The sequence below is a fragment of the Pristis pectinata genome, chromosome 6, assembly GCF_009764475.1.
Source record: "Pristis pectinata isolate sPriPec2 chromosome 6, sPriPec2.1.pri, whole genome shotgun sequence".
In the NCBI taxonomy this organism is placed as follows: domain Eukaryota; kingdom Metazoa; phylum Chordata; class Chondrichthyes; order Rhinopristiformes; family Pristidae; genus Pristis; species Pristis pectinata.
In genome coordinates, this window is record NC_067410.1 from 9,877,736 (window position 1) to 9,902,725 (window position 24,990).

Consider the following 24,990-nt stretch of genomic DNA (forward strand, 5'->3'; position numbering starts at 1 on the left):
TTGTGGAAATGAAAATAGTAATAGAATTTAAAACAAAAAATACTATAAGGTGTAAACAAAAGGGTTTTGTTTTAGAAAGGACATACTTAGTTTATTTGGTTGGTTTCCATATTTCAGAATAACTCCTGCCATTTTCAGCAACTGTACAAATACTGTATCGTCATCCACCTCTCCCTCCTCTGCAGACATTATTTGTTTTCGACCTCCAGTTTTGCTCTTCTTTGCCCCTAAGAAAAAAATCATCAGATCATTAAGCAAAGATTGGAAAAATAAACAACCTCATAAAAATTACACTGTACAATAGTGTCCATTATCATTTCATAACCAGCATGCTACTTAACAGAAGAAAAATTGGAATCAGAGCTTTGAATCTTAGTTATAACACAGCCCAAACATATCGGTTTTCTATGTTTAACAGACATTTTGGACATCATATGCCCCACAAGGCTACAATATCAGCCCCTTACACTCAAGACTGCATGGCTTGATTCTGCTCTAAATGCACCTCAAGTTTGCAAATGACACCACCGTAGTGGGCCGGATCTCAATTAACTACGAGACAGAATACGGGAAGGAGATAAAGAGCCTAGTGGCATGATGTTGAAACAATAACTTTTCCCTCAGTCAGAAAAACAAAAGAGTTGGTCATCACCAATTGCTTATCTGGTCCAACCACATAGAGACCATGGCCAAGAAAGCACACCAGTGCCTCTACTTCCTCAGAAGGCTAAGGAAATTCAGCATGTCCCTTTTGACCCTCACCAATTTTTATAGATGCACCAGAGAAAGCATCATATCCGTTTGCATCATGGCTTGGTATGGCAACTGCTCTGCCCAAGATGGCAAGAGATTGCAGGGAACACAGCTCAGTCCATCACGTAAACCAGCCTCCCTTCCAATGACTATCTACTCTTCCTGCTGCCTCAGGAAAGCAGCTAACATAATCAAAAACCTCTCCCACCCTAGTCATTCTCTCTTCTCCCTCCTTCCATTGCACAGTATGTACAAAAGCTTGAGAACATGCTCAAGGACAGTTTCTATCCCACTGCTATAAGACTCTTGAATGGACCTCTTGTACAATAAAGATAAATTCTTGATCTCATAATCTACCTCATCCTGGCCCTTGCACCTTATTGTCTACCTGCACTGCACTTTCTCTGTAACTGTAACACTATATTCTGCATTCTGTTATTGCTTTTCCCTTTGTACTACCTCAATGTACTTATGTTTTGAAATTATCTGGATGGATGGCACGCATGTATCTCGGTACATAATAAACCAATTACATCTGCAACAAAATAATTCCCCTTAATGGAACGCTTAACATTATCGTTTTAATTAACATAATCATTTTAAAAAACTTTATAAAGGATGAAATATTCTCCACTTTGTTATCCAGCATTACCATCAAGCAGTCAAGTGCACCAACAGTACTTCCACGAACATATGAAGCTTAGGAGTCACCGTACTGAAGTCACAATTTTTTTGATTGACATGTGATCAGAAGTCTATCTATGCTCAATCTTTAAAGGCAGTTACATTATATTAGAGTATGCTATACCTCCTGTATACCATCTGTTAATGACAGAGATTAAACTTACTCTAACAAGGGCATTTCATAAAACAGATTCCTCCACTATTTCATAGTCACTGTTGAGTCTTAAAACATAACTTTAAGAAAATCACCCAATATTTTACCATTCTGTTATTTTTCATTTTTGACAGGTCTAGCATTTACATGACTTATAACTTTAGAATGTCTAAAGAAACATAGCTGAAATTTGAGCCCAAAAAGCTTCCATAAATAACAACATGACAAAGGCCAGATAATCTACTTTATAGATTATTTTATCCAGGGATAACTCACCACACACCTATTTCTTTGCAATAATCTGATGGGATGTTTTAACATCCATCAATCTATACCATTGACTTAAGGAGTGGCAAAATAAAAGGAGGAAGTTGAACTGAAAAGTCAGAGATACAAGATCACAACTTGTGTGCACTCAGTGCCAAATTCCTGAAGCACTTATAGCTGTAACACTAATATTACACTTGCATTGCAGAAAGTTGTGAATACCATTCATGAAGAACAGAGAATTAAAACAATTATCTGTTTTATCCTGTAAGTTAATTACAAAATTATTCAGTGATATGAATTTAATTCATACACCTACTGCTCTTAAAATCAGAAATCAACATGCAATTCAAAATAAGCAACTACACCCATTCATAAACTGCAATAGGAATAGGATAATTTAACTCTAGGAATATTGAGTTAAATTATCCATAGATTCATTATTTGATTCATGATAGGAATAGGATAATTTAACTCTACGAACATTGACTTAAGTTATCCAGAGATTCATTAATTGATTCAGGACTAGAAACAGCGGGGATGAGAAGCAGCAACTTGATCCAGAGAGATGTTGGTCCCACTCATCTGCATTTATCTTTGGAAAGGAGGACCATTTTCCCTCAGAGCCAAGTAACCACCTGAGATGGAGGTAGGTTGCTGGAGACAGACATTGGGAAGTCCTCCAAACGGCAGTTACAGTAAACAAAACAACAAACGCTTATAAGTAATACATTTATAGGTTTATTTACTTGATTGGTCTTTAGCATCAACCACATCATCATCATCGTCGTCGGCTGACTTGGACAGCCTTCTCTTGGCCACCATGACGCCGGACTCAGGCCTGCTCCCTGCTCCCCGCTCTCCAAGCCGCGGCTGACAGCCGCTCAAACTTGTCCAGCCCGCCACTGCGGCCGGCTCACCGCGCATGCGTCCCCACCCACCGCGCCTGCGCCAATGCTGCCGCTGCTGTGCATGCTGGAACTTGTAGTCTTACCTCCTGGAGGCCCCCATTTTCTGTGTTACTGTAGAATACAAAGCAAAAAAAAACTGCAGCAGTTGGCAATGTGAAATACAAACAGAAAATGCGTGAACTACTCTTCAGATCTCTCAGAAGATGAGATTCAGGGATTCCAAAGAGTAACAGCTCCCTGACAAAAGAAAGTGCTCCTCATCTATGATTCCAGATTAAGGGTCTCCATGGGAAATGTCGACTGTCCATTTCCTTCCATATAGATGCTGCCTGACTTGCTGAGTTCTTCCAGTGCTTTTGTGTGTTGCTCCAGATTTCCAGCATCAGCAGTCTCTTGTGTCTCCTCTTCACCTTTGTCTAAAATGGACAGACCCCTTATTCTGAATAATTCACTAGTATGATAAAATGGACTCTTGACCTCACAATCTGTCTCATTATGACCGTGCACTTTATTGTCTACCTGCACTGCACTTTCTCGGTAGCTGTGACACTTTATTCAGCATTCTGTATTGTTTTACCTTGTACTACCTCAGTGCACAGTGTAATGAATTGATCTCTATGACCAGTGTGCAAGTTTTTAACTGTATCTTGGTACAAGTGACAATAATAAACCAATTCCAATTCTATTTCCAACAATTCAGCTTAGTGGGCTGCATTGTTGAATAGTTCTGAAGAAGGGTCCTAACCCGAAACATTGACCACCTGCTTTTCTCCATAGATGCTGCCTGGCCTGCTGAGTTTCTCCAGCATCATAATGTTTTTCATCTAGATTCTGGCATCTGCAGTCCTCTGTTGAACAGTTCCAACGTTCTCAATTTTTGTTTTAAATATGGTTATGTATACAGCACAATTTAGGATGAAGATAGCTCCAAATTTCGGATTTGCAGCTATCTTCATCCTAAATTGATCTATTGAACTTTATTAAAGTTTTAGAGTGTTATCTGGCAGACTTTCAGTAATAATTCTGATATTGTTTTTCCAGGACTGTTAAACTGCCAATAACACTTTTCCTGTGACATCAATAAGTCTAATACATGCAAGTATAACACAATAAACGTCCTATTGCAGGGGAAAGGGATGAGTAGGTGCGGCCTTCAGCTGCGTGGCAGGACGTGTCGACGTCACGTTTTTTACGTATCGTGAATCAATACGGTTAAGCGAGTCGGTGACGTGGTTTCCTGCAGAAGATGGCGGAACCGGAGTTGTTGCTGGACTCCAACATCAGGCTCTGGGTGGTTTTGCCCATCGTCTTCATCACTTTCTTTGTGGGTCTCATCAGGCATTACATTTCCATCCTGCTGCAGAGCGACAAGAAGCTGACAGAGGAGCAAGTTTCCGACAGGTACAGAGAGCTGCTCATCCAGTAATAGCCTCCATCTCCATGGAGACCATCTTTTCCAAAGGCTGTGGAGGGGTTGTCAAACGTCTGTGCCTTTGGTGTATAATTAATGCTTTTATTATCTTTCAAAACCGTTCCAGCGTTTGCATTACTAATTAATTCTCGTTAACTATGAGTTAACATGTCTGCCCTGTGCACATCCCAACGATGCCGGATATGTGAAGGGTTGAAGTGAAGGAAAATCTGCTCATGGAGGTACTCGTCGTCGGGGGTTGTTTCACGTTGGTTTAGTTTCCGGGAATAATGGGAACAGTTTATAGGAACTACGCAGAAAGAAAGAATTCTGTGCACACACAATGCTCAGCAGAAAGGTAGAGGTTATTCCCGCAGCATCTACGGTCTTTGAAAGCAAGTTAGGTTTGCTTTGGAAGACGATTTGCTTTCAGATTATTTTTTTCTATTTATTGTATTCTGAAGCAATCTTGTAGAATTTGTTTGTGATCTACCGTGATAGTGAAATGTGGGTAGCTTTTTAAATTTCATTGTATTATGAGTATGTGAATGGAACTGCCTCATTGTCAAGAATTAGCCACGTTTTTAATATGTATCACTTTTATTAGCATACTTTAAATTATGAAAAGAATATATGGTTTTTTGACTCTAGTATTATTGTAGCTGTATGTTGGAGTTTATCTTGTTTTTAAATGGAGAAGGTTTGGTTTCAACGTCTATAACCTGTGACATTGATGAATGATGTCTTGAGTTGTCAGCAGATTTAGCCTCTGAATCCACAGACTTCCTCAGACCTGTCATTCTAGATAGTTTTCTTTTTGAGTTTGACCTGTGAATGATAAAAATCAGGTTGAAGCTAACCATGGCCATTTGTGAGTTTTTGTAACCTGGCTTAACAAGGTGAATAAGGGTCATCTTGGATGATGTGTTGTTTAGTAAATTAGCTGGATGATGAAAAGCCTTGGCAATATGGGAAACAATCAAAGAATAGTAATAGGCTGGATGAAGTGGCAGGAAAAAAAAAGTGAATATAGAAAGCTGCTGAAGTGATACACTTTGACAGAAAGAAACAATGTTGACTAAAATGGCGGAGTTCCAAAGGGTATGCAAGGACGCAGGAACCTGACTGTACACTTGCATTTGTCCTTGAAACTGTCAAGACGTGCTGAAAGACTGGTTAATAAGACTTATGGGATTCATAAAAGATGCACATAGTAGAAAAGCAGGGAAGTTATTTTTAAATCTTTCATAACACATCTGTTTAGACCACAACTGAGTGTTGTCTAATTCTGATCATTACTTTAAGAAAAATGTGAATATTTTTGTAAAGAATGGAGAAATGGAGTATTTCTGCTATAAGGTTAGACCTGAGAAGCTGGAATGGTTCTCCTTGGGGGTGGGGAGGGGTTGAGAGGAGATTTGATAGAAGTGTACAAGATCACAGCAGATTTACATAGGATAGAGGGAAGCTGTTCCATTCTTAAACTGTTTACATATATACTTGACTATTGAACATTGTTCGAAGTGTTTTAAGGTATCTCAAAAAGAATAAGAATGATAAGAATTACATTTTGGGTTAGTCTTATGGTCGCTCAATAAATCCATACTATCCATTAAGTTTAGGTTGTCCCTGAGGCGTGCCGCTTCCTCTTTGGCTCTTCCCCTCTCCCATTAAACTACTGACTGTTTAACTTGTTTCCTGATCCCCATGTTAGCTGCTAAGTTATAGGTTTCCTCTCCTTGAGATCTGCCTTCAACACCCCTTTCTTCCCCAGAATCATTTTTCTACTTGTCGCTCTATGTAAGTAGCTATAAAAATCACTCATGGCTGTAACAACATTATCTTTGTACTACTTGAGCAGTCACAGCCTTTCACATAGTTGTTATTCTCCAGTGCTTCACCACTGACACCCAACCGGATGGATCTTGTCTGGTTTCATGCTTGTCTGAGTTCAAAGCCAGAGAATAACCTGCCATGGTTTCTTCCTGCTCCCATTAATCTCTGACCTCTATCTGTTATTGACTGCTTCGTTTGTTCTCATCTTCAAGTTGCCCCTCAACAACATAAAAACATGTACTAATGGCAACAAGGGCTACCACCTCATGTGATTGCTCTAAGTTTTATGTATTACTCTATTGTAATTTAAAGACTTGCTGTCTTTAAATTTTTATATTACTTGTCCAACATAAAATGGAATGTTACAGTTGTGGAAAGTGATTGAATAGGCCTGTGTTTGCTTTCCTTTGACCAGCAGGGGGTGGGCAGGGGCAAGAAATATCTTAATTTAAGGTATGCAAAATTATGAGTACCATAGGGTGGATCCCCATAGCAGAGCTGTCTAAATTTAAAGAGCTTGGGGTTTAAGGTAAGGGGTAGGAGGTTTGCAGCAGATCTGAGGAAGAATTTTCCTTCCACTCCCCACCTACCCCCTCCCCTGAGGGTGGAGGCAGAGACTTCCACAACATTTAAGTAGTATCAGTAGGGGCACTTGACTCACCAAGGCGTAGAAGGCAGTGGGATTAGTATGAAAGGGTACTTCATGGTCAGCTTGGTTGTGGTGGGCCCAAAGTGTCTTTTCCTGTTCTAATACTGTCTAGTACTGGATCAAAACGGAAAATCTTGGAAGCATTCAGCAAGACAGCATCAGCAAAGAGAAACAAAATTGATATTTTGGGTCAAGGACCCATCATCAGAACTGGAAAAATGAAAAGACAAGCATGTTTTAAGTTGCAGCAAGAGTGGAGAGAACAGGAATGTCCATGATGGTGTGCAGACCAAAATTATCGAGGTGAATTACTTTAAAAACTGGCAGTTGGAAGCAGAAAAGAAACAATGTGATATATAAATATAAAGCCATGGGAAAAAGAGTTGCCTAAATTGTTATATTTAATATCAAGTCCGAAGGAGTCTAATATACCCCGGTGAAAGGTGAGATGCTGTTTCTTGAACTTGCATTGGCATCACTGGAGCAAAGTAGAAAGCCAAAGACAGATGTGGGAGTTGGACAATTATAGTGACAAGAGCCTGGAAGTGCATGGTCATCCTTGCAGATTGAATGGAGGACCAGTATGCAAAGTCATCATCAGAGCAGAAATGACAGACGGACAATCTGGGAGAAAAGACTAGAGTCCTTGTAGGATGCAGGATTGGAGGAGGGACAATCAAAATATCTGGTGGAAGTCTTTGGGAGGAGGTAGAAGCAGCTGTCCAATTCCTCCATCCCACATTAGGACTATCTGAGTCCTCTTCACTTTTTTTCTTGTATAGGCAAATCTTTATGTACTGGTAGACTCATTATTTCAAGCTGCTCTTGCCCCACAGAACCTTTTTCCTTCCTTGACTCTATTGTCTCTTTTTGACAAGTCCCTTCCCATTTACATCTGTGACAATCCTGATGCCCTCTGCTACTTTTGACGGTTTACAAGTCAGGAGTGACTCATCTTCACACCGGACATCCATTCCCTCTTTACCTCCATCCCATACCAGATGGGCTGAAGACCTTTTACTACTTCCTTGCACAAAGGGCCAGCCAGTTCACTTCCATCACTGTATTCTTCGCCCTCCTGAATTTGTTGTTAAATTGAACTACTCATTCAATTCCACTCACTTACTGGAAGTCGGGGAACTCACCTACTGAAACTTGTGTGAGCCCAGGTTACGCCTGTCCTTTTGTTGGATATGTGGAACAGTCATACTGAAGTACCATTCCTCATTTTTTCCACCACATTGATGAGTGTATTGACACTGCTTTCTGCACATGTACAGAACTGAAAAATTGTAGTTGCCTTTCCATCCTGTTCTCACATTCACATGGTCCATAACTGACTCTTTTCTGAATTCTCCATTGCATCTCAGGGGATAGGTTAGATACCAATATCCATTATAAGCCAACAATTCCCATCTCGACTATTTCTCCACTGTATCCTGCAAGGAAATCATTCCATTTTCCCAGTTTTTCTCTCTCCATCATATCTGATTTGCCCACCAGAGACTTTTAAGATGTCTTCCTTTTTGGTATTGGTTTATTATTGTCACTTGTACCAAGGTACAGTGGAAAAACTTGTCTTACAAACTGATCTTACAGGTCAATTCATTACACAGCGCAGTTACATCAAGTTAGTACAGAGTGCATTGATGTAGTACAGGTTTAAAAAAAACTAACAGTACAGAGTGAAGTGTCACAGCTACAGAGAAAGTGCAGTGCAATAAGGTGCAAGGTCACAACAAGGTAGATCGTGAGGTCATAGGTCATAGTCCATCTCATTGTATAAGGGAACAGTTCAATCATCTTCACTGTGGGGTAGAAGCTGTCCTTAAGTCTGGTGGTATATGCCCTCAGGCTCCTGTACCTTCTACCTGATGGAAGAGTAGAGAAGAGAGAATGTCCTGGGTGGGTAGGGTCTTTGATTATGCTGGCTGCTACACCAAGACAACGAGAGGTAAAGAGTCCAAGGAGGGGAGACTGGTGTCCGTAATGCACTGCGCTGTGTCCACAACTCTCTGCAGCTTCTTGCGGTCTTGGGCAGAGCAGTTGCCATACCAAGCCATGATGCATCCTGATAGGATGCTTTCTATGGTGCATCGGTAAAAGTTGGTGAGAGTCAAAGGGGACAAACCAAATTTCTTTAGCCTCCTGAGGAAGTGGGGGCACTGGTGAGCTTTCTTGGCCATGGCATCCACGTGGTTTGTCCAGTACAGGTTGTTGATGTTCACTCCCAGGAACTTGAAACTGTCAACCCTCTCGACCTCCGCACCATTGATGTAGACAGGTGTATGCTCTCCCTCTACCATAGTTAACACAACTCACAACCACATCTCCTGTTTCCCGCACTTCTGTTCTCATCCCCTCTCCTAATCAGATGAAGGATAGGGTTTCCTTTGTCCTACCCCTGCCCCACTAACCTTCACATTCAAAGAATCATCCATAATTTCTGCCACGTCCAACATAATTCCAATACCAGGCAATACTTCCTCCTCTCCCCTTTCAGCATTCAGAAGGGACTCACTGAACCCCTCTTCCATCTTCTAACAGCACTTTCCCTTGGAACTTTTACCTCTTATCTTTCCATCATGCGGGGACCCGAACTGTGTTCCTAGGTGAAGCAGCAATTCATCTGTGCTGCTTCCTTTTCCAGCATACTGTTTGGTATTTTGAATGTGGTTTATTTCCTTTTTTTTAAATACACTCATTGCTTGGTCAAAGTTTGAAATAAGTTCTGATGAGGAAAGTACTGTTGTGTTCCATTTTTTAAAAAAAAATGACTCCAGTAATTAAGTGATGGACAGAAACAACTTTTCTGTTATCTTGAGCACTTTCAAGACTTTGGAAGATGATAAATGCTCCCATTGAGAATTCAGGCTCACATTGAGAATAATTAAAATAATGCAGCTTGAGAGATTTAAAACAATAGAAAAGAAGAAAAATAAAGCTAATGGTTAGAGGTAAATGATTTATCCTATAAATGTGAGCGATTATAATGTTTGATGGATGTAAAAGAAATCAATGTACAAAGTAGCCACTAGATGGAAGCAAATGCTAACTGAAAAATCTCAGAATTAGTTTTATAAAAGTTAATGGGCAGTATAGCTGATGTTGCCACATGCATATGGCAAGTTTGTTTCTCAATGGACCAGGAGTTTTTGTCTCTCCAGAAAGAACAAATCAATTTTCTTTTACATACCATTGTTTTCTAGTGTGCACTGTTCACCTTTGCATACGTCTAATGCATCCAGTGATTTTTGGGAATGTTGATTTTTCTTTGCATTTCAAGTTGATAATTAACTGAAGAATTCCAATAGTGTGAAATGTAACAATTGACTGTTTGCATGGAGGTTATCAAACCACTTAAATATTAACCCATCTGCTGTAACTTGCATTTACATTGCATTTATTGTTAAAAGTATAATTGATATATTTTCTTTTGCAGTCAAATTCTGATCAGAAGTAGAATTCTGAGAGAAAATGGCAGATATATTCCAAAACAGGTAATTCTTCCCTTCCCTCAGCCCACCCTCCCCCTTCAAAATGACTTACTTGTCCAACACCAAAATGTTAATGGTCAAATTATATGGGTATAAGTCAATGTAGTGTGGATTACATTTTCCCTTCTCTTACTCTGAGTGCACTGGTCATACTGTGCTCATGCTGTGCTCCAGTTGGCCATTCAAAGTCATTCAAAAATGGTGTGAATAGCATGTATGATAGATATCCTTCTATCTGCCATATCCCCCACATCCACAAAATGCCAATAACTCAGAGGAAATTGGGGCATAGACAGTAGGAATTTTCCATTCTATATACAATCATCTGTAGTGCCAGATCCAGTCAGAAACCAGTCTACCTAATAATGTGCCCAGGTTTCCATTTAGATTATGCTTCATCATATCTAACCAACGATGTGTGTGTTTTTTCCTCTTGTGATGGGATTGAAAAACATTTAAATTCTGTTCATTTTGATAATGTTCCTATTTTAACACTCTAGTCTTTCCTAACACGGAAGTATTATTTTAACAACCCTGATGATGGATTTTTCAAGAAGACCAAAAGAAAAGTTGTTCCGCCCTCTCCCATGACTGGTAATTGATTATTTTTCTGTTTAAGTTGTGCAGTAGATACGTAACTTGACATTCGTGGTTGGCATCACCAAAAATTGAAAAAAAAAGATATTATGTGGAGTCTAATGTATAATGGTTGTAAAAACTGCTTCAAACACGTTCAAAGATTAAGTACTTTGGAATAATCTAAGGCATTATATAAATGCAAGAACTTTCCTTTTTTACTAACAATGGTGCATTAGCTGGCTGAACAATCCAAAAGCACTTCATTTTTTTAAAAAAAAATTATAATGTGTCAGGTTGTCACTTTTCAATTTGCTTTGAAAATAACTATTGATTTTTTGGCGATTTGATGACCCATGTATAGTTACTTCGACAAAGTATTAGTACTCTGGAGAGAGGTTTTAACTAAATCATTTTTTTTAAGGTGGGTTTTCATTTTAAAAGAAAGATGGGTAAAATGTGTCCAGCAAATCAATTAGTACATTCAAACATTTCAGATTTGGATCTTTTAAACTGCACCTGATAAAGTTACAAATGTTGAGTGAAGACCAGCAAAAAATTTGTGTATGAATTAATGTAGTAGATTTGTTTAGCCAGTTAAGAAATTACCAATTATTTTCTCACCCAAGGAATTTCACATCTAGCTTCCACTTTCTTTGTTTTATCTTATTTCATAAAGATGCACCTGATAAGCAGCAAACTTATAATATTTTTTAAGTTTTAAAGTCAGCACATCTAACAAATGTATAGGATTTTTCCTTGTGCAATAGTTCATGTATTACTGATGATAAAAGTGCTGAGATTAAACCTAATAATTTTCATAACTTCGTTTTCAGACCCCACTATGGTGATGGACATGATGAAAGGCAATGTTACCAATGTACTTCCCATGATTCTTATTGGTGGCTGGATCAATTGGACCTTCTCTGGTTTTGTCACAAGTAAGTAGTGCTCTGTAAAACAATAGAAGCTAAATAATTGTTCTGATCCTTGATATTTGACAAACACTAGTTTCTTCCAACTGAAATTGAGAAAACAGGCTATAAATTTCATTCTCTTGTTATGATTCTGTTATTTGTTCCAGAACATGCAAACCTGCAGCACTCTCTTCAATGCAGAGTTGAGCTCAAACTTCACTTCCTATTCAAAACCAAATTATTTTAACCACCACCTACTCAGTTCATCTTTACTTTGGTCTCCAATTATGTCAGCTCTGAATTTCATTTATTTAACATTCTTTGCTTGCACATCATCATTGCCATTTAAAAAAAACCTATCTGCCTATTATTGTGCTCCAAACTCTACTGGTCCCATCACTGCTATCTGCATTTACTTGCATTCGCTATCACTTCTCTGTATTACAATTCCAGTTGGTGCTACAAGGTGTTCCAAATATTATATGTATACTTAGGAAATTAAAGTTGTAATGCTTTTACAAATACTAACACTATTTCTTTCTCTTTAGCAAAGGTTCCATTTCCTCTGACATTACGTTTTAAGCCCATGTTACAGCAGGGAATTGAGCTGCTCTCACTGGATGCTTCCTGGTATGTTGAAACATACAAAAGAATATAAAACTCATCAATAATCACCTCTAGTGCACATTACAGATATGATGCACCAATATATCTTTTCACAAAACCAAAATATGAGCTACATGTGTTAAATGATCTTGACTTGTTTCCACCATCCTTCAGTCATACTTTAAAAATGAACTCTAAAGCTTTCACAAAAACTAAGAAATGGACCATTTTGGTTTAACCTAATTATCATATCCAATAATATATGGCTGAATTATTTAATTTTAAGATAACCTATAGACTTTGAACCTCATTCCCATTTTCAAATTTATTATTCTTGTAAAAGTGTTTCCTTGAATCAAGGGTTTTACAGAATCAGGTGGTATTTTTAAGAAGGAAGGGAAAAGGAAGAATCTTTCCCAGGGGACTGAATAATGATTTTTGGAAGGCTTCTAAAATTTGTGAGATGACCTGCAAAAGTTTGAGCATAGTGCCTGAAGGAATGGTCACTGTGTTGAAATTGAGAATAAAAAAAAATGCAATAAATGCTCCCTTATTCAATGGATGGGACTTATCCATGGTGAACGTAATTCTTACAGCCATTTGACCTGTTCAATGCTACATTAATCATCCATTATAGTAGGACAGGAATAAACAAAGCCTATGCCAAGGTAAGATAACTCGCGAGACTCCAATGAGACTGAAAGTTCAGTAGGGCTATTGATTTTTAAATGGAAACGAGATCAATTGGGTCATTTAAAACTCCATTAAAATCCTCATGAGTTTATATAAAGATTCCTAAACCTATCTCTTCAGTCCTGCATTTTTATTCTTCCTGCCTTTTAGCTGGAGTTTTCATTTCCTTTGGCTAAGTACTCGATCATTTATGTGAGTTTTATGATTGCAATTGTCTTATGAATGAGACATTCAAAGAAGCAGATGTAAAAGATCCATGACACGATTTTGAAAATAGGGGTGTTAAACCCATAACTTAAGCGACATTTATCCTTCGCTGAGCATTGCTAAATAGCTTATTCATCCTTTGCCATATTGCTATTGTGTAAGCTTCCAGTGCACAAATTAGCAGTTACATTTCCTACATTACGAAAGTAACCCCACTTGTAAAGCACAGTAGGATGATCTGAGTCGTGAAAGACATTATATAGAGGTTAACTTTTTTTCTTGATATAGGCAAAATATAGATAACCTACACTTTGATTATCAGGCACACAAAGCATCTCTTAGTGCATCTGTTTGAGAGATTTGTAGTTCTTAAACAAGTAGACTTAACTCTGATTCAAGATTCATATCTGACCCACAATTGTTTTCAGGGAAGGAACAGCCAGTAATTACTGTTGATGAAGTCATACCTAGCTTGATCTGTCCTTGGATGAGGAGTCTGTAGGGAAATTGAACAGAAGGAAATTAGAAGGAACAAAAAATGGGGCCAGCATGAATTTGTGTCATTTGATTTTTGGGCAGTTTAGTCAATATTTTTCCCCTTGCTTAATGGAGCATAACTGTGAGATGCAAGGAGAAATGCACGATGGAGGTGCTTGTGTTCCAGTATCAAAGCACCTCCATCGTGCATTTCTCCAGACCAGAGGGCATCTTGACCAGAGGGCATGTCTGGTTTATTATTATGTAGACAGAATTGATAGTGAAGGAATGTCATTACATTTACTTTTGAAACAAATGGAAAAATTGTTGTTAATTTGCCTTTTTGTTTGTACTCAGGGTGAGCTCTGCATCTTGGTACTTTCTGAATGTGTTTGGACTCAGAAGCATGTATTCCCTACTCCTAGGACAAGATAATGGTAATCAGTGACTTAAACACTTAGACATTATGTTTTGATGCTGAACATCATATATCGAGGTTGGTTTAAAAGGAAAGGAACAAAAATGAGCCATTTTGCCACAGCAAAAGAATAGTTAGCTTTGCTGATTTGCAATCAGAAATTTGATACTTCAAGACACTGATACAGAAAGAACTCATCTGTACCATTTTATCATTGGAAAATCCTTAATGGGCAACATACACAAGAATAGGAAGAAAGTGAAAGAGCATGAAAGTAAAAGTGCCCCATTTGTAGTATTTTTCTAGTTAGTCTGTTTTTATTTCAGTTTTTCTACCACCTGTGATATTTTGCTTTTGTTTCCATTTCTAATTGCCTTATTAGGAGAATTAATATAAAAGTTATTTTTTCCTGGCACAATTTGTATTGTTCTCAAGAGGATGTCCCTCACATTGCTCAAACCATACAATGAACTACAGTAAAGTGGTTCCTGGGAGGTTCTCCTCCAGATTTAACACTGGGAATAGATAGTTAAAAAGAATGAGTTTAAGCAAGCTGTGGGCTGCAACAATATGTGTTTCTGAAGGCTCCAATAGCAGGTCAGTTACTCCTATCAGAATCTCTTAAGTTGCATAGCAGTCTTAAAGAGCTTCACAATCCAGGCACTATTATTTGGCTGAGTATGAATAATCCAATGGCATCAGTTGAGGAAAAGCCATTCATCCAACTGCTACACCTGAAATCTTCCTGCATCTAATTGGGTACTCTGGCATAAATCTCCACTTCATAGTGGTTCATTGTACGTTAAGGAACATGATATGATACAATCTAAATGGAAGTGTTTGAGCAAATGCATGCTAACGTGCTCAATCCCAGTTCTTAAAATTAGGTGAATGGTGAATTATTTTCCATGTTCTCAGTCTTTTGGGAAAACTTGTTTCTTTGATGTTTTGGCAATAGACTATTTAGTCTCTGTAAGCTGATGTCAAAATGTATTTTGCATTTGTTTTTTCTACTGCACATGGTCACATCTTTAGAAATGCTCCAAAATACTTAACTCATTCTGTTAAATGCTTGGATATGTCTTTATACATTAAAGGCGCAAAGGTTTTGTGTTCACAAAAAAATTTAATTTGGTTGTATAGCTCACTATTGACCAGAACATCCTGGGAACTCCTAGCAAAAGGATTTTTAATGACCACAATAACATCTTAAAAAAAAAAGCTAAGTTGGAAGCTACACACCCAAATGGTGTGAATTATTTTTATTACTCCGTGACCAGAATAAATGACTACGTAAATTTAAAATACCTAGCACTAGGTATGTCCCTGTAAGGTAACCAGGAACACAAGATTATGCACACTGAACTTCTTAACTTTTGGCTCTTCCTCCACACCCTTGCCTTTGCATAAATGCAACATGTGTTTAATTATGTCAGTGGGGTGATTTATCAGTCTGATTGTATGGAGGGCTAGATTTGCTTTTTGGAATAGGAGATTCCATTTTGAATCTCAACCAGAAAGTGAGCTCCTCAAGCCTCTAAAGCCAAGGAGGTCTCTTTCCTATCTGCATGTCTTTTGTCTCCCTTCTAAAGAGTATAACAAATATTAGCCTGTAATTTAATTGGGAGCTTCAGATTACATACAGCAGCAGCAGCAGGATGTTTGTGGACAATCAAGGTCATTCATCCTACTTGCCCTTCTTCCAAAGGATCATCTCATGGTTTGTGGTGTTCATTGTTTAACATTTCGAGAGAATATGACAATTTCAGATTAAGATTCAAAGATTACCTAGGAATCTAAAGATGTGGTATTCCATCTTGTTGACATATAAAACATTTTAGCATTTTATAAACTTCAATGACTAAAACCATACAAGATATTTAGTACTTACTGTTAATTAATGCCATCAAGCAAGAACAAAATAAAATATGCTTCCTTTCTTGTACTTTATTGTAACCTATTGACTTCTAATCTAGATTGAATTTTTTTTTTAATGCTTATGAGTTCAGAATCTATTTGGGCGCATTGAATATCACTTTAAACCCTTTGAGTAGATTACATTTGTAATCAGCTGGTATTATGGCTTCTGTTCTGAGGAAGAAGGGAGAAAGTAACAATGCAGGAGTCAGATTAATAATGTATGTCATTTGGTATATGTGAACATAATCGATGGAGAACACTCTGTTCATATTCAGTCTAGGCACTCTAGTAATCTAATGCAGTTCAGAGGAAATGTAGAGGTAGGGCTTTAATACACTATATTGTATTGTCTGCTCAGAGTGAAGCCTGAAGAAGTGATGGCTATGGTGCTTCCTTTTCACCAACTGTCAGCAACAAAAACATTTCGCTTCCCCCCCCCCCCCCCCCCCCCTTTACTGCTGTCTTCCTTCCCCGATCTATTTTAATCATCATCCATTTCTGGATGGACGATGGTGGGTAATTGCTGTAGCATCTTGCCTCTTATGTTATCCCACTTATTCTGGGTGGCTGAACTTGTATTGATCCACATCAATAACTCTAAGGAAATGTCAGAGCTTCTGATCTTGATCACAGGTTAGCTGGAAAGTTAGTAGTAAGAACAGAACCAGAATTGACACTAGTGTTTACCCCTCCTCCCAACCCAAATGATAAAAAAGGCCACCAAATATCTCCTACTGAGTATTAGATTGTCACTGACACCCTTGAAACAGAGCGAGTCAGTGGCCTGGGGGATAGATAAAATTTGAGGATGGAAAGAGAAAAAAGTTCGCTTTTATAACCAAATACCAACTAGGATAATCTGAAATGGTGATGTGCTATTGTGCTGCAAACTTATTTTAAAAATGTGTTGATAACTAATTTCCAATCCTGAAAAAGAGCATTGATAATTGGCTGTGAGAAATTACGTGGAAACTTATTGCTGAATCAACCAGCAATGGTATCTTGCAACAGTAATTTATGCTTCTACCCATCAGATAGGAAATGATGGTTGGTGCCTACAATCTGATTGCAGCAAAAACAAATTAATTAAACAGCCTATGAACATCAGTTTTGTGCTTTGCAAGCTTGGGAGGTTATTTTAAATCTTTACAACTTTATGATGTTCATGATTTATAAGATGGGCTATGTTTTCGGTTTATGCATGGGATATAATTTGAGGATGTGATCTGATAATTATGAGGATTGCAGTTTTACTTTTATAGGACTAACTACTTTTTACACTGGCTGTGATTTTTGTTGTGAAAATAAGTTGATTTTAAAATTTGAAAGCATCTTTATTCTGGGATTTGCTTCACATAAAAAGTAAACCACGCTTGTATGGAACTATTTGCTATATTCAAGAATATGCCCTTTCTGGAAGGAAGTTGCTCATGTGTGGATAAAATTCTGCCCTTACACTTTAAATTATTTGATCTGTTTCTTTTCCTTACTTTGACATCTAATCCATTAAGCTCTGTACTCTTTGCCTCTTATTGTAGCTGCAGATCAGTCGCGTATTATGCAGGAACAGATGACAGGTGCTGCAATGGCGATGCCTCCAGATACAAATAAAGCTTTCAAGGTTTGTTATTTCTATACCTTTTAGTACAGGAAATGTTCAGTTCTCACCCTTCAGTATTACCTTATTTGTATTCTTTACATCCTGTGTCTTGCACAATATTGGATTTATCAATAAGGTGGAAATAATGATCCTCAGTCCTAGTAGCTGCTAATTTGGATAATATTGTGAGAGTTGCGAAGTTGGTAGTATCTTTTTTCATTGGAGTGGATGAAAAAAATTACCTTTTTATAAAATGCGAAGCTTCATATTTAGGAGTTTGTATCTCTGTTTGGATTCAATTCAATCTTTCTTAGAAGGGAGTAGGGGATTTGTTGTCAGATCTGTACCAATAACTCAGAACTTTGTGAGAATGATCTGAGGTGATTGTTATGAAAGCTTGTATGGAGTCTATTCGCTTTGCATTGGTCCAAAATGTTGCATTACAGAGACACCTAATTTGCCCTGAACCACTGAGAGAAAACAGAATAAAAATTAAAACTTCCCTGAAGTAAAAACATTCCTGGGAGGGAATACTTAATCATTGCCTTAATGATTAATGGCACAGCCCTTTTAGTAATTAGAACATTCTTTTGGCAACTGACTGTAAAAATCCTCAGTGTTGGAAGTGCAACTGATGATTGGAAACAAAATTATTAACCTCGTGTTCAAATCCACCACACAGTTCTGTCTAGTTCAGAAAGTGTCAGGAACTACCCTTGGGATTTTCTCAGGAATTTGTAGTAGGAAAGGAAAACATTCTGCTCTATTCAGACCGAGGTATAGCTATCGAACACTTGCACAATGCATCCAGTTTTGAACTCAAATATTTTTAAATGTGATAACTAACCTCCACAATCTCATTGGGTCTCAAACTTTCTCCACCTCTGGGTGAAAATAACTTGGACTCTTGTCTATTCCTTCTACATGAAATCTCTAGTCCATGTTATTGATCACTTTGCAAAAGGAGGAGGCCATTCTGAACTTTTCAGCCTGCACTTCCAGAAAACACCCCAGCCCAGTTTCCTCATGGCTAATGTTCCCCAGCCATGGTCTGATCAATGCAAAGTTGCTTGTTCTTGGCTGTGCACCCATTGAGAAAATCTGTCAGCCATAGAACTCCTGAGACTGAGGTTCCTTTTACTGATTAGTCCTATAATCTCTGCTGAAGATCTGTGCAAGGATAAGTGAGAACAGAATTGTGCTCAATTATAATATCCTCTATATTCAAGCAACTTGCCAGCACTGATTCATAGGTATTTGTATGAAAAATGGCCTTGTGGTATACTAGAGACAGTAGTATGCATAAGAGTAGGATTAAAAATTGAATGGAGTATAACAGGAATACAAGTTGGAACAAGCTATTTAGCAGTGCAAAACTGAAAGGCAGAAACATACTCAATTTCTTTTGGTTTTGTATTTTCATTCTGAAGGCCGAATGGGAAGCATTGGAAATCATGGATCATCAATGGGCCTTGGAGGAAGTGGAAGAAGAGCTTATGGCCAAGGATCTTAATTTTGAAGGAATGTTCAGCAAGGAAATGGAGACATCAATGTTTTGAGGCACCTTAACCAGGGACCCCAGATAAAACTCCTACCATAACTTGTGTTTGTAGTAAGACTAATATTTCTCGTCTTAAAAATTCACCTGAAAGCATTAGAGATGTCTGTTAAAACTTCAAGTTACACAAGCCACTAACTTGATATTTTACTGTGAATTTAAAAGCCATTAGTGTAAAGATACTAGACAAGAATAGATTGTATTATTTCTTGCAACATCCCAGGAATTGTCTCCCACTGTTCATTCATAAAAGTGCAAGTTACTTAGAAGTCCAAGTTGTCTATGACCAAATGTATTGGATCCCCTTTCTGTTAAAAGAATTGTTGGGTGGGGGAAAAAATACTAATCTCATGTGGGTAAGGGTGTTTCTTTGGGTAATTGAGGTGTGTTATTTTGCAGTTCTTGAAAAGGTCAGAATTTAGAAGTTCACTACATTTAATGTTCATCTTGTGACTAAGTGTTGGCATCTATCAATTTTTTTTTCATATTACCACCAAGGAACTGGGGAAAAATAGCCCACAATGATATTGTTTCCCTTTGACAGTGTTAAAATTGTGACTGGCAAAATGACAAGTTACAGGTGTTGCATTACATACACTTTAGTGGTTACACTGTAAGCTATTTTGTGTCCTGCAAAAGAACCAAAATTAATGTGGTGTAAAAAATATATTTAAAACTTCAACTTGAAATGTTGTCAATACTGAGTTCCTTCTCTGTGTAAACTGCAGAAACTGAAATACCACAAGAAATGCCAACTAGCAATGTCAAACAGAGGTCAAAGCTACACTTGCATTTGCATTACCTTCACTGTAATCATGCATCACACTTTGGTTTTTCTATTCCTGTAACTTTTTTCTTTTTTATAGTTGGATTGGTGGCATACAGTTCACTGCTTACTCTGGTAGTGTGAAGGAGGAATATTGAGCTGCTTTGATATTTTGTTCCACTTTTGGTTTTGAAATGTAACCTTACTGGACTCTGCTTCACTGTTTTGAAATGCACTGTATTTCAAGTTGACCAGTTTCAATGTGTATTCTTCTGACACGTGAAAATGCCCATTTGTTCAAGGACAAATAAAAAGAACACTGATTACCCCCATCCCCCACATCCTTTAAGCTCAGGATAGCTAAAGCATCCAGGAAAATCTCAAGAACTTTCTGTATGTGTGGTTTAGCTGATCCTACCCAGGACAGACAATTAAGTCCTTTTCCAGTAAAATATACTGTCTTTGTTTTAACCACCACCTAACAATCCAGATCTGTGTGAACATTTGGCACTGACAGATAGACAAATGTGGATAAAAGTTTGGTGCACACTGTGGCCAACAATGCACCTTCAAAGTTTACAAGTGAAGACTTGGCATTGGCCAAGGATTTGTATGTCAACAATTTGAAAAATTAAATTGCAAAAATCATAGAAACAAAAAAATGTCAAATTATTTGACTTATTTATTACTCAATTTGAAGATTTTTTTCCAAATGCGCAGTATGCACTTGGGATTAAGCCATCAAGCCACCCACCTTTTTCTCAGCCCAAAGTTTTGAATTATCTCAGATCTTCAGTTTTTCTGGACCAAATTGAAGCAAAATGGTGTTCCACTTGTTTCCAAGGCTAATTTTTGCATACGAATTCAACATTCTTTTAAAGTTTAGTAATGTTAATTTGTACACACTCTGTTCCCTGACATAATTTTTGGCACGCCTCAGATAAAACCATCCAATAAATGGATGGATGTGTGTACACATTCTGGTATGATTAATAACAAATGTTGTCTTTTACTGATTTTTTCTTTAATGCCCATGGTTCCTTTCCTGATGGAGCTGGCTTACAGTTCGATATGGTTTTTCAAGTGCACCTGGCCCTTCACTCTTTGTAAGCACAGATCTGACAACTGCTTAGCAATGTCAGAGTTGGGGCTCATTCATTTGCTGCTCATTCCTATCTCCTTCCAGTCTTTTGGAATGCTGTTGCAAATCATGCCTCTACACATCCCATCTGCATCTGATAAATATTAACAACTCAACCTGACACATTGAGCTTTGACTCTGTACTGTACCTGACTGCATTTGTAGTCTGAGCCACTGGAGCAAACTGTATGGTTTGGTGTGGACGCGATAGACTGGCCTGTTCTATGCCATCATGAAATATGAATGTCAATAGGCAGAAGGTTTTGTGTGCACTTTGTTACAGCAGTGCATTAACATTCCAACGACTTTCATTCAGATGAAAGGTCATCGATCTGAAGTGTTAACTGCTTTTTCCACAGATATTGCTTGTTCTGCTGAATATTTCCAACATTATTTCTGTTTTTATTTTTTATTAACATTCCAGAAGCAGTCTCCTTTCAAAAATCAGATTAGAACAGATTTTGGAACAATTGAGCATTTTTTTGGGAGGCCATATAATTTTATCACCAGTGTGTAAAGTTAATAACTTGTACCTTGTGTAACTGTTGTATCAATATTACTTCTGCTTGGTTCTCCTTTGCCATAGGATTCTTTTAGATGAAAATAGCAAGTCCGTAAAATGTAACAAGAGGTAATGAGGAGCATAGAAAGGGTATCATGTGTCTTTGAAGATTTTGGGCTCATGGTATTGATATTTCACCCCGGGAGCAAAAAAGACTTTTTTTTAAAAGCAAAATTGGTCTTTATTGCTGGTATTTTACAACTGTTTCTTTAATAGTTTTAATGTTGAATTACATGTTAATTAGATTTTTAAAAAATCACATTAAAGGCTGTGACCTGACCTGGTAACAATAATGATTTGTATGCTTTGTAAATAACAGGAAAGGCATTTCTGACAATTATCTCTCTGTTGTAGAACCTTTTTACAAATTAAGAATTTACTCTGACTTTCAAACCTGGACAGCAAAAGTGTGTGGTTTGCAACTAAAACAAAAAGCATCCCAAGAATTCTGGGGACATAATTATTGCATTAAAAAGGCAGGAAAAAATAGATGGTTGTATGTAGCTCTGGTGTATATGGGTAATTAACAAAGAGCTTCTAAACAAAGTTCAGCTGAAACCAGTACAGAAATTGCAGATTTTTTTTAGTATTTGTGATTTGTTTATATTTTGAATGTATATGAGGTATCAAAAAATACTTTACAAAAAACAGACTCCTCAATCTCATCTGATAAGAAGATTCAATACTTACCCAACAGCATCAACAGTGGTACTCTAAAATTGCAGAATCATAAATTGTTCTTCATACCAACAATCTCTAATGCAGCCAATCCAGGGGTCCACCATGGCATGTAAATGTTTCTCAAAGGACTGAGAGGCAATAAAATCCAATTTGGTGTTATTTGTAATATTTTTGATTTCATTAAATATTAAGTTCTTTAAAGGTCATGTAAAAACTGGCCATGTTCTTTACATTAATTTTCAAACCCATTTATGTACAATATTTCAATGATCTTCAAATTTTTGAACATATCCTTCTGAGAAATGCTCATGGGAGCAATGTCATCAGCAAAGGCCAATGAGGAATAACTTAGCCATTGTATGAGTAGCACTTCTTATCTAATGTACATAAAACATGAAAGAATGTACATAAAGCACTTCACCTTTCTGATAAGAATGGGTTCAGTCTTCACTTCCATGCCCTCACTTGTTGTAATTGAATTAAAATAGAGATGGATAGAAGGTAAATAAATTGTTTATTAATCATCATATGATGGAGCTTTTATTATTCATGTCCCACAGTATCGCAAGCCTTGGCTAAGTCAACAAAGCTGTCCAGCCAACACCCTGTTATTTTTTTCTTAAATAGACTCTGGGTCCTCATATACTCACCCTTGTGCCTCAAATCTTTTCCTCACCCCTAAATTGGGATTCTTGTGTCTCCCTCAACTCTTCTGCCATAACCTTTCTTGCACTACCCCTTTTAATCTTAGTGCCACGCATAATTAATAATCGTGAAATCCTATTTAAAAAGGGTATCACGTGTGTATACCATTAATATCACCTCAGCCTTCTAAAATCGCAGCCTCGTTAACCAACTGAGTCAAGCAAATTCAATTTGTATTTCCATTAACCTCAACTTTGCCAGAGTCTTGGGATTCTTTTTGGCTCCCTGCAATAAATTATTTTGATTACAGCTCAGGTGAGCTGCTAGAAAGCCTTTTAGATTTTAAGGTCACTTTAAATTAATCTACTCAGGTGAGTATTTTAGTGAAAATCCTAAGTAAAATGGAGCTGTTTGGAAAAAGGCCTCCAAATATTTCTCATTTGCATTTTGACCAGATTGTCAGATTTTGGTGTAAGGATCATATTCTTGCTTTAATGTTGTTCAGGATTCTTCTGTACCATATCCAAAAAGAACAAAACTGCACTAAAATATCCATTTCAATCTTCTTGACCTTGCTAGGTTTAAATCCATCAGGACCAGTGGCTGTCTCTTTTTTTGAGTCCATCTTAAAGCTTCTCTCAGCAGCACTAATTGAGTCTAACAGACTCTAATTGTTCACCGTACTCAAGCAAAGGCTAACCTTGGCAATTCCTACATGGTTATTACAAACCAAGATCTACAAAAGTTATCTAAAATTCCAACCTTTAATGGACAGGCCACGTTAATTGAGCTGCCCATAAACTACCTTGCCAACACCTTCTGTTCTCACTAAACAACTTTTGCACTTTTAGATATTCACTCGTATGTTTAGCAAGCCATTTCCTTGCATCAGAGTTAAGAAACTCCTTTCTCTTGGATCTACCTGCAGCCCACCTTGAACATGTACCATCACAATCTTTAATGCCTTGATCGAATAATAATAGTGATACATTGTTCATCCGAGCTGTAATGTTAAAAATAAATGGTAATTGACCAATGATGCAACTGTAAAATCTGTTTGAACTTGTAAAATGCATTTTCACTGCAAAGTTTTATTCCATGCTTTTTGAGTTGTTGTGGTGCTCCATTATCCTTCATGTGTGGGAGTGCATGTATAGATGACATTTCTAGAGCTAGATGGGTCTTGTGTCTTTCCCATTCCCATAATGTTCTTTGCTTGGAGGGGATGTAGAAATTCTTTCTTAATCTGCTGCATTTGTTTATTATTCTGTTATAACTAAACAATAAACATATCCTTGAAATGCAAGTTAGTCCTGAAATATAACTCGAACAAATACAGAGAACCAAAACTGAGCTTCTACAATCAGGGCAGAATTTATCAATGGTTAAATGCACCCTAATGCTATCCCAGAGATTTACAGTGAAAATGGTGGTTCCTTTGAAATTTGTTTTGGGTAGTGATCATTTCATAGCAACTAGAAAGACTAAGAATAGATGATTGACTGTCCAGGGTTGATGATGAATGGCCAACTGGGCAATGCATCAGAGAACAGCTGCTGTACCCAAGTGAAAGTTAACACCTTAAGAGAGCAAAGCCTCTTCTTTCTCATTATCTGCAAATGTGTAACTAAAGCATGCTCCAATTCGCTCTATGCTATCATTAGGAATTACTAGTGGTGCAATACCACTTCTGCTGCTGTTATAGTTATTCTTCAAGTTCAGTAAACAGTTTTACGAGCACACTTTTTCGAATGTTATTGTTAAAATAGTGAGTGCATTTCGGTTATAGGGCCTCAAAGATAAAATATATGAAAACCCATGGAATCTAAATGGTTGAATGTGTACTCTATAATAACATGACTGATCTCATGAAATTTTGACTTTTTCAGTGACTGGTTTACAACTGTCTTTTTATATTTCCTCTATTTAAAAATAGAAATACCATATTTAATAACCCTGTTCTCAGATACTATCTGCATATTATTTTGCAGACAACCTTGCTCAGTTTTGTATGAAATGTTATTTTCATTATGTGTTTAATAAAGCTTTTGAATAAAAATA

General features: G+C 37.5%; 2 protein-coding genes across 2 annotated transcripts in view; one reads left to right on the plus strand and one right to left on the minus strand.

The window, feature by feature from the left end:
• fancd2 (FA complementation group D2) overlaps positions 1–2,740 on the minus strand; it is an 85,601-nt gene extending 82,861 nt beyond the window's left edge. Inside the window, exons 1-2 of the mRNA XM_052018576.1 lie at positions 2,608–2,740; positions 87–227 (exon numbers count right to left, since the gene is read on the minus strand). Coding sequence (XP_051874536.1) covers positions 87–227; positions 2,608–2,683 — 217 coding nt within the window. The 5' untranslated portion in view covers positions 2,684–2,740. The remainder of the gene's footprint in view (positions 1–86; positions 228–2,607) is intronic.
• A 1,167-nt stretch (positions 2,741–3,907) lies between these two features.
• On the plus strand, positions 3,908–24,990 carry emc3 (ER membrane protein complex subunit 3). The gene is made up of 8 exons (XM_052018155.1): positions 3,908–4,170; positions 10,108–10,165; positions 10,663–10,756; positions 11,575–11,679; positions 12,204–12,285; positions 13,996–14,075; positions 17,515–17,597; positions 19,007–24,990. Exons 1-8 carry the CDS (start codon positions 4,016–4,018, stop codon positions 19,133–19,135), a joined length of 786 nt encoding a protein of 261 aa, XP_051874115.1. The 5' UTR covers positions 3,908–4,015; the 3' UTR covers positions 19,136–24,990.

Excerpts from the sequence above, each read along its gene's own strand:
- emc3 (XM_052018155.1), top strand. The coding sequence starts at position 4,016 with ATGGCGGAACCGGAGTTGTTGCTGGACTCCAACATCAGGCTCTGGGTG. Across the intron at positions 4,171-10,107 it reads GAGGAGCAAGTTTCCGACAG|TCAAATTCTGATCAGAAGTA; the intron begins GTACAGAGAGCT and ends TTTCTTTTGCAG. Across the intron at positions 10,166-10,662 it reads GCAGATATATTCCAAAACAG|TCTTTCCTAACACGGAAGTA; the intron begins GTAATTCTTCCC and ends TTAACACTCTAG.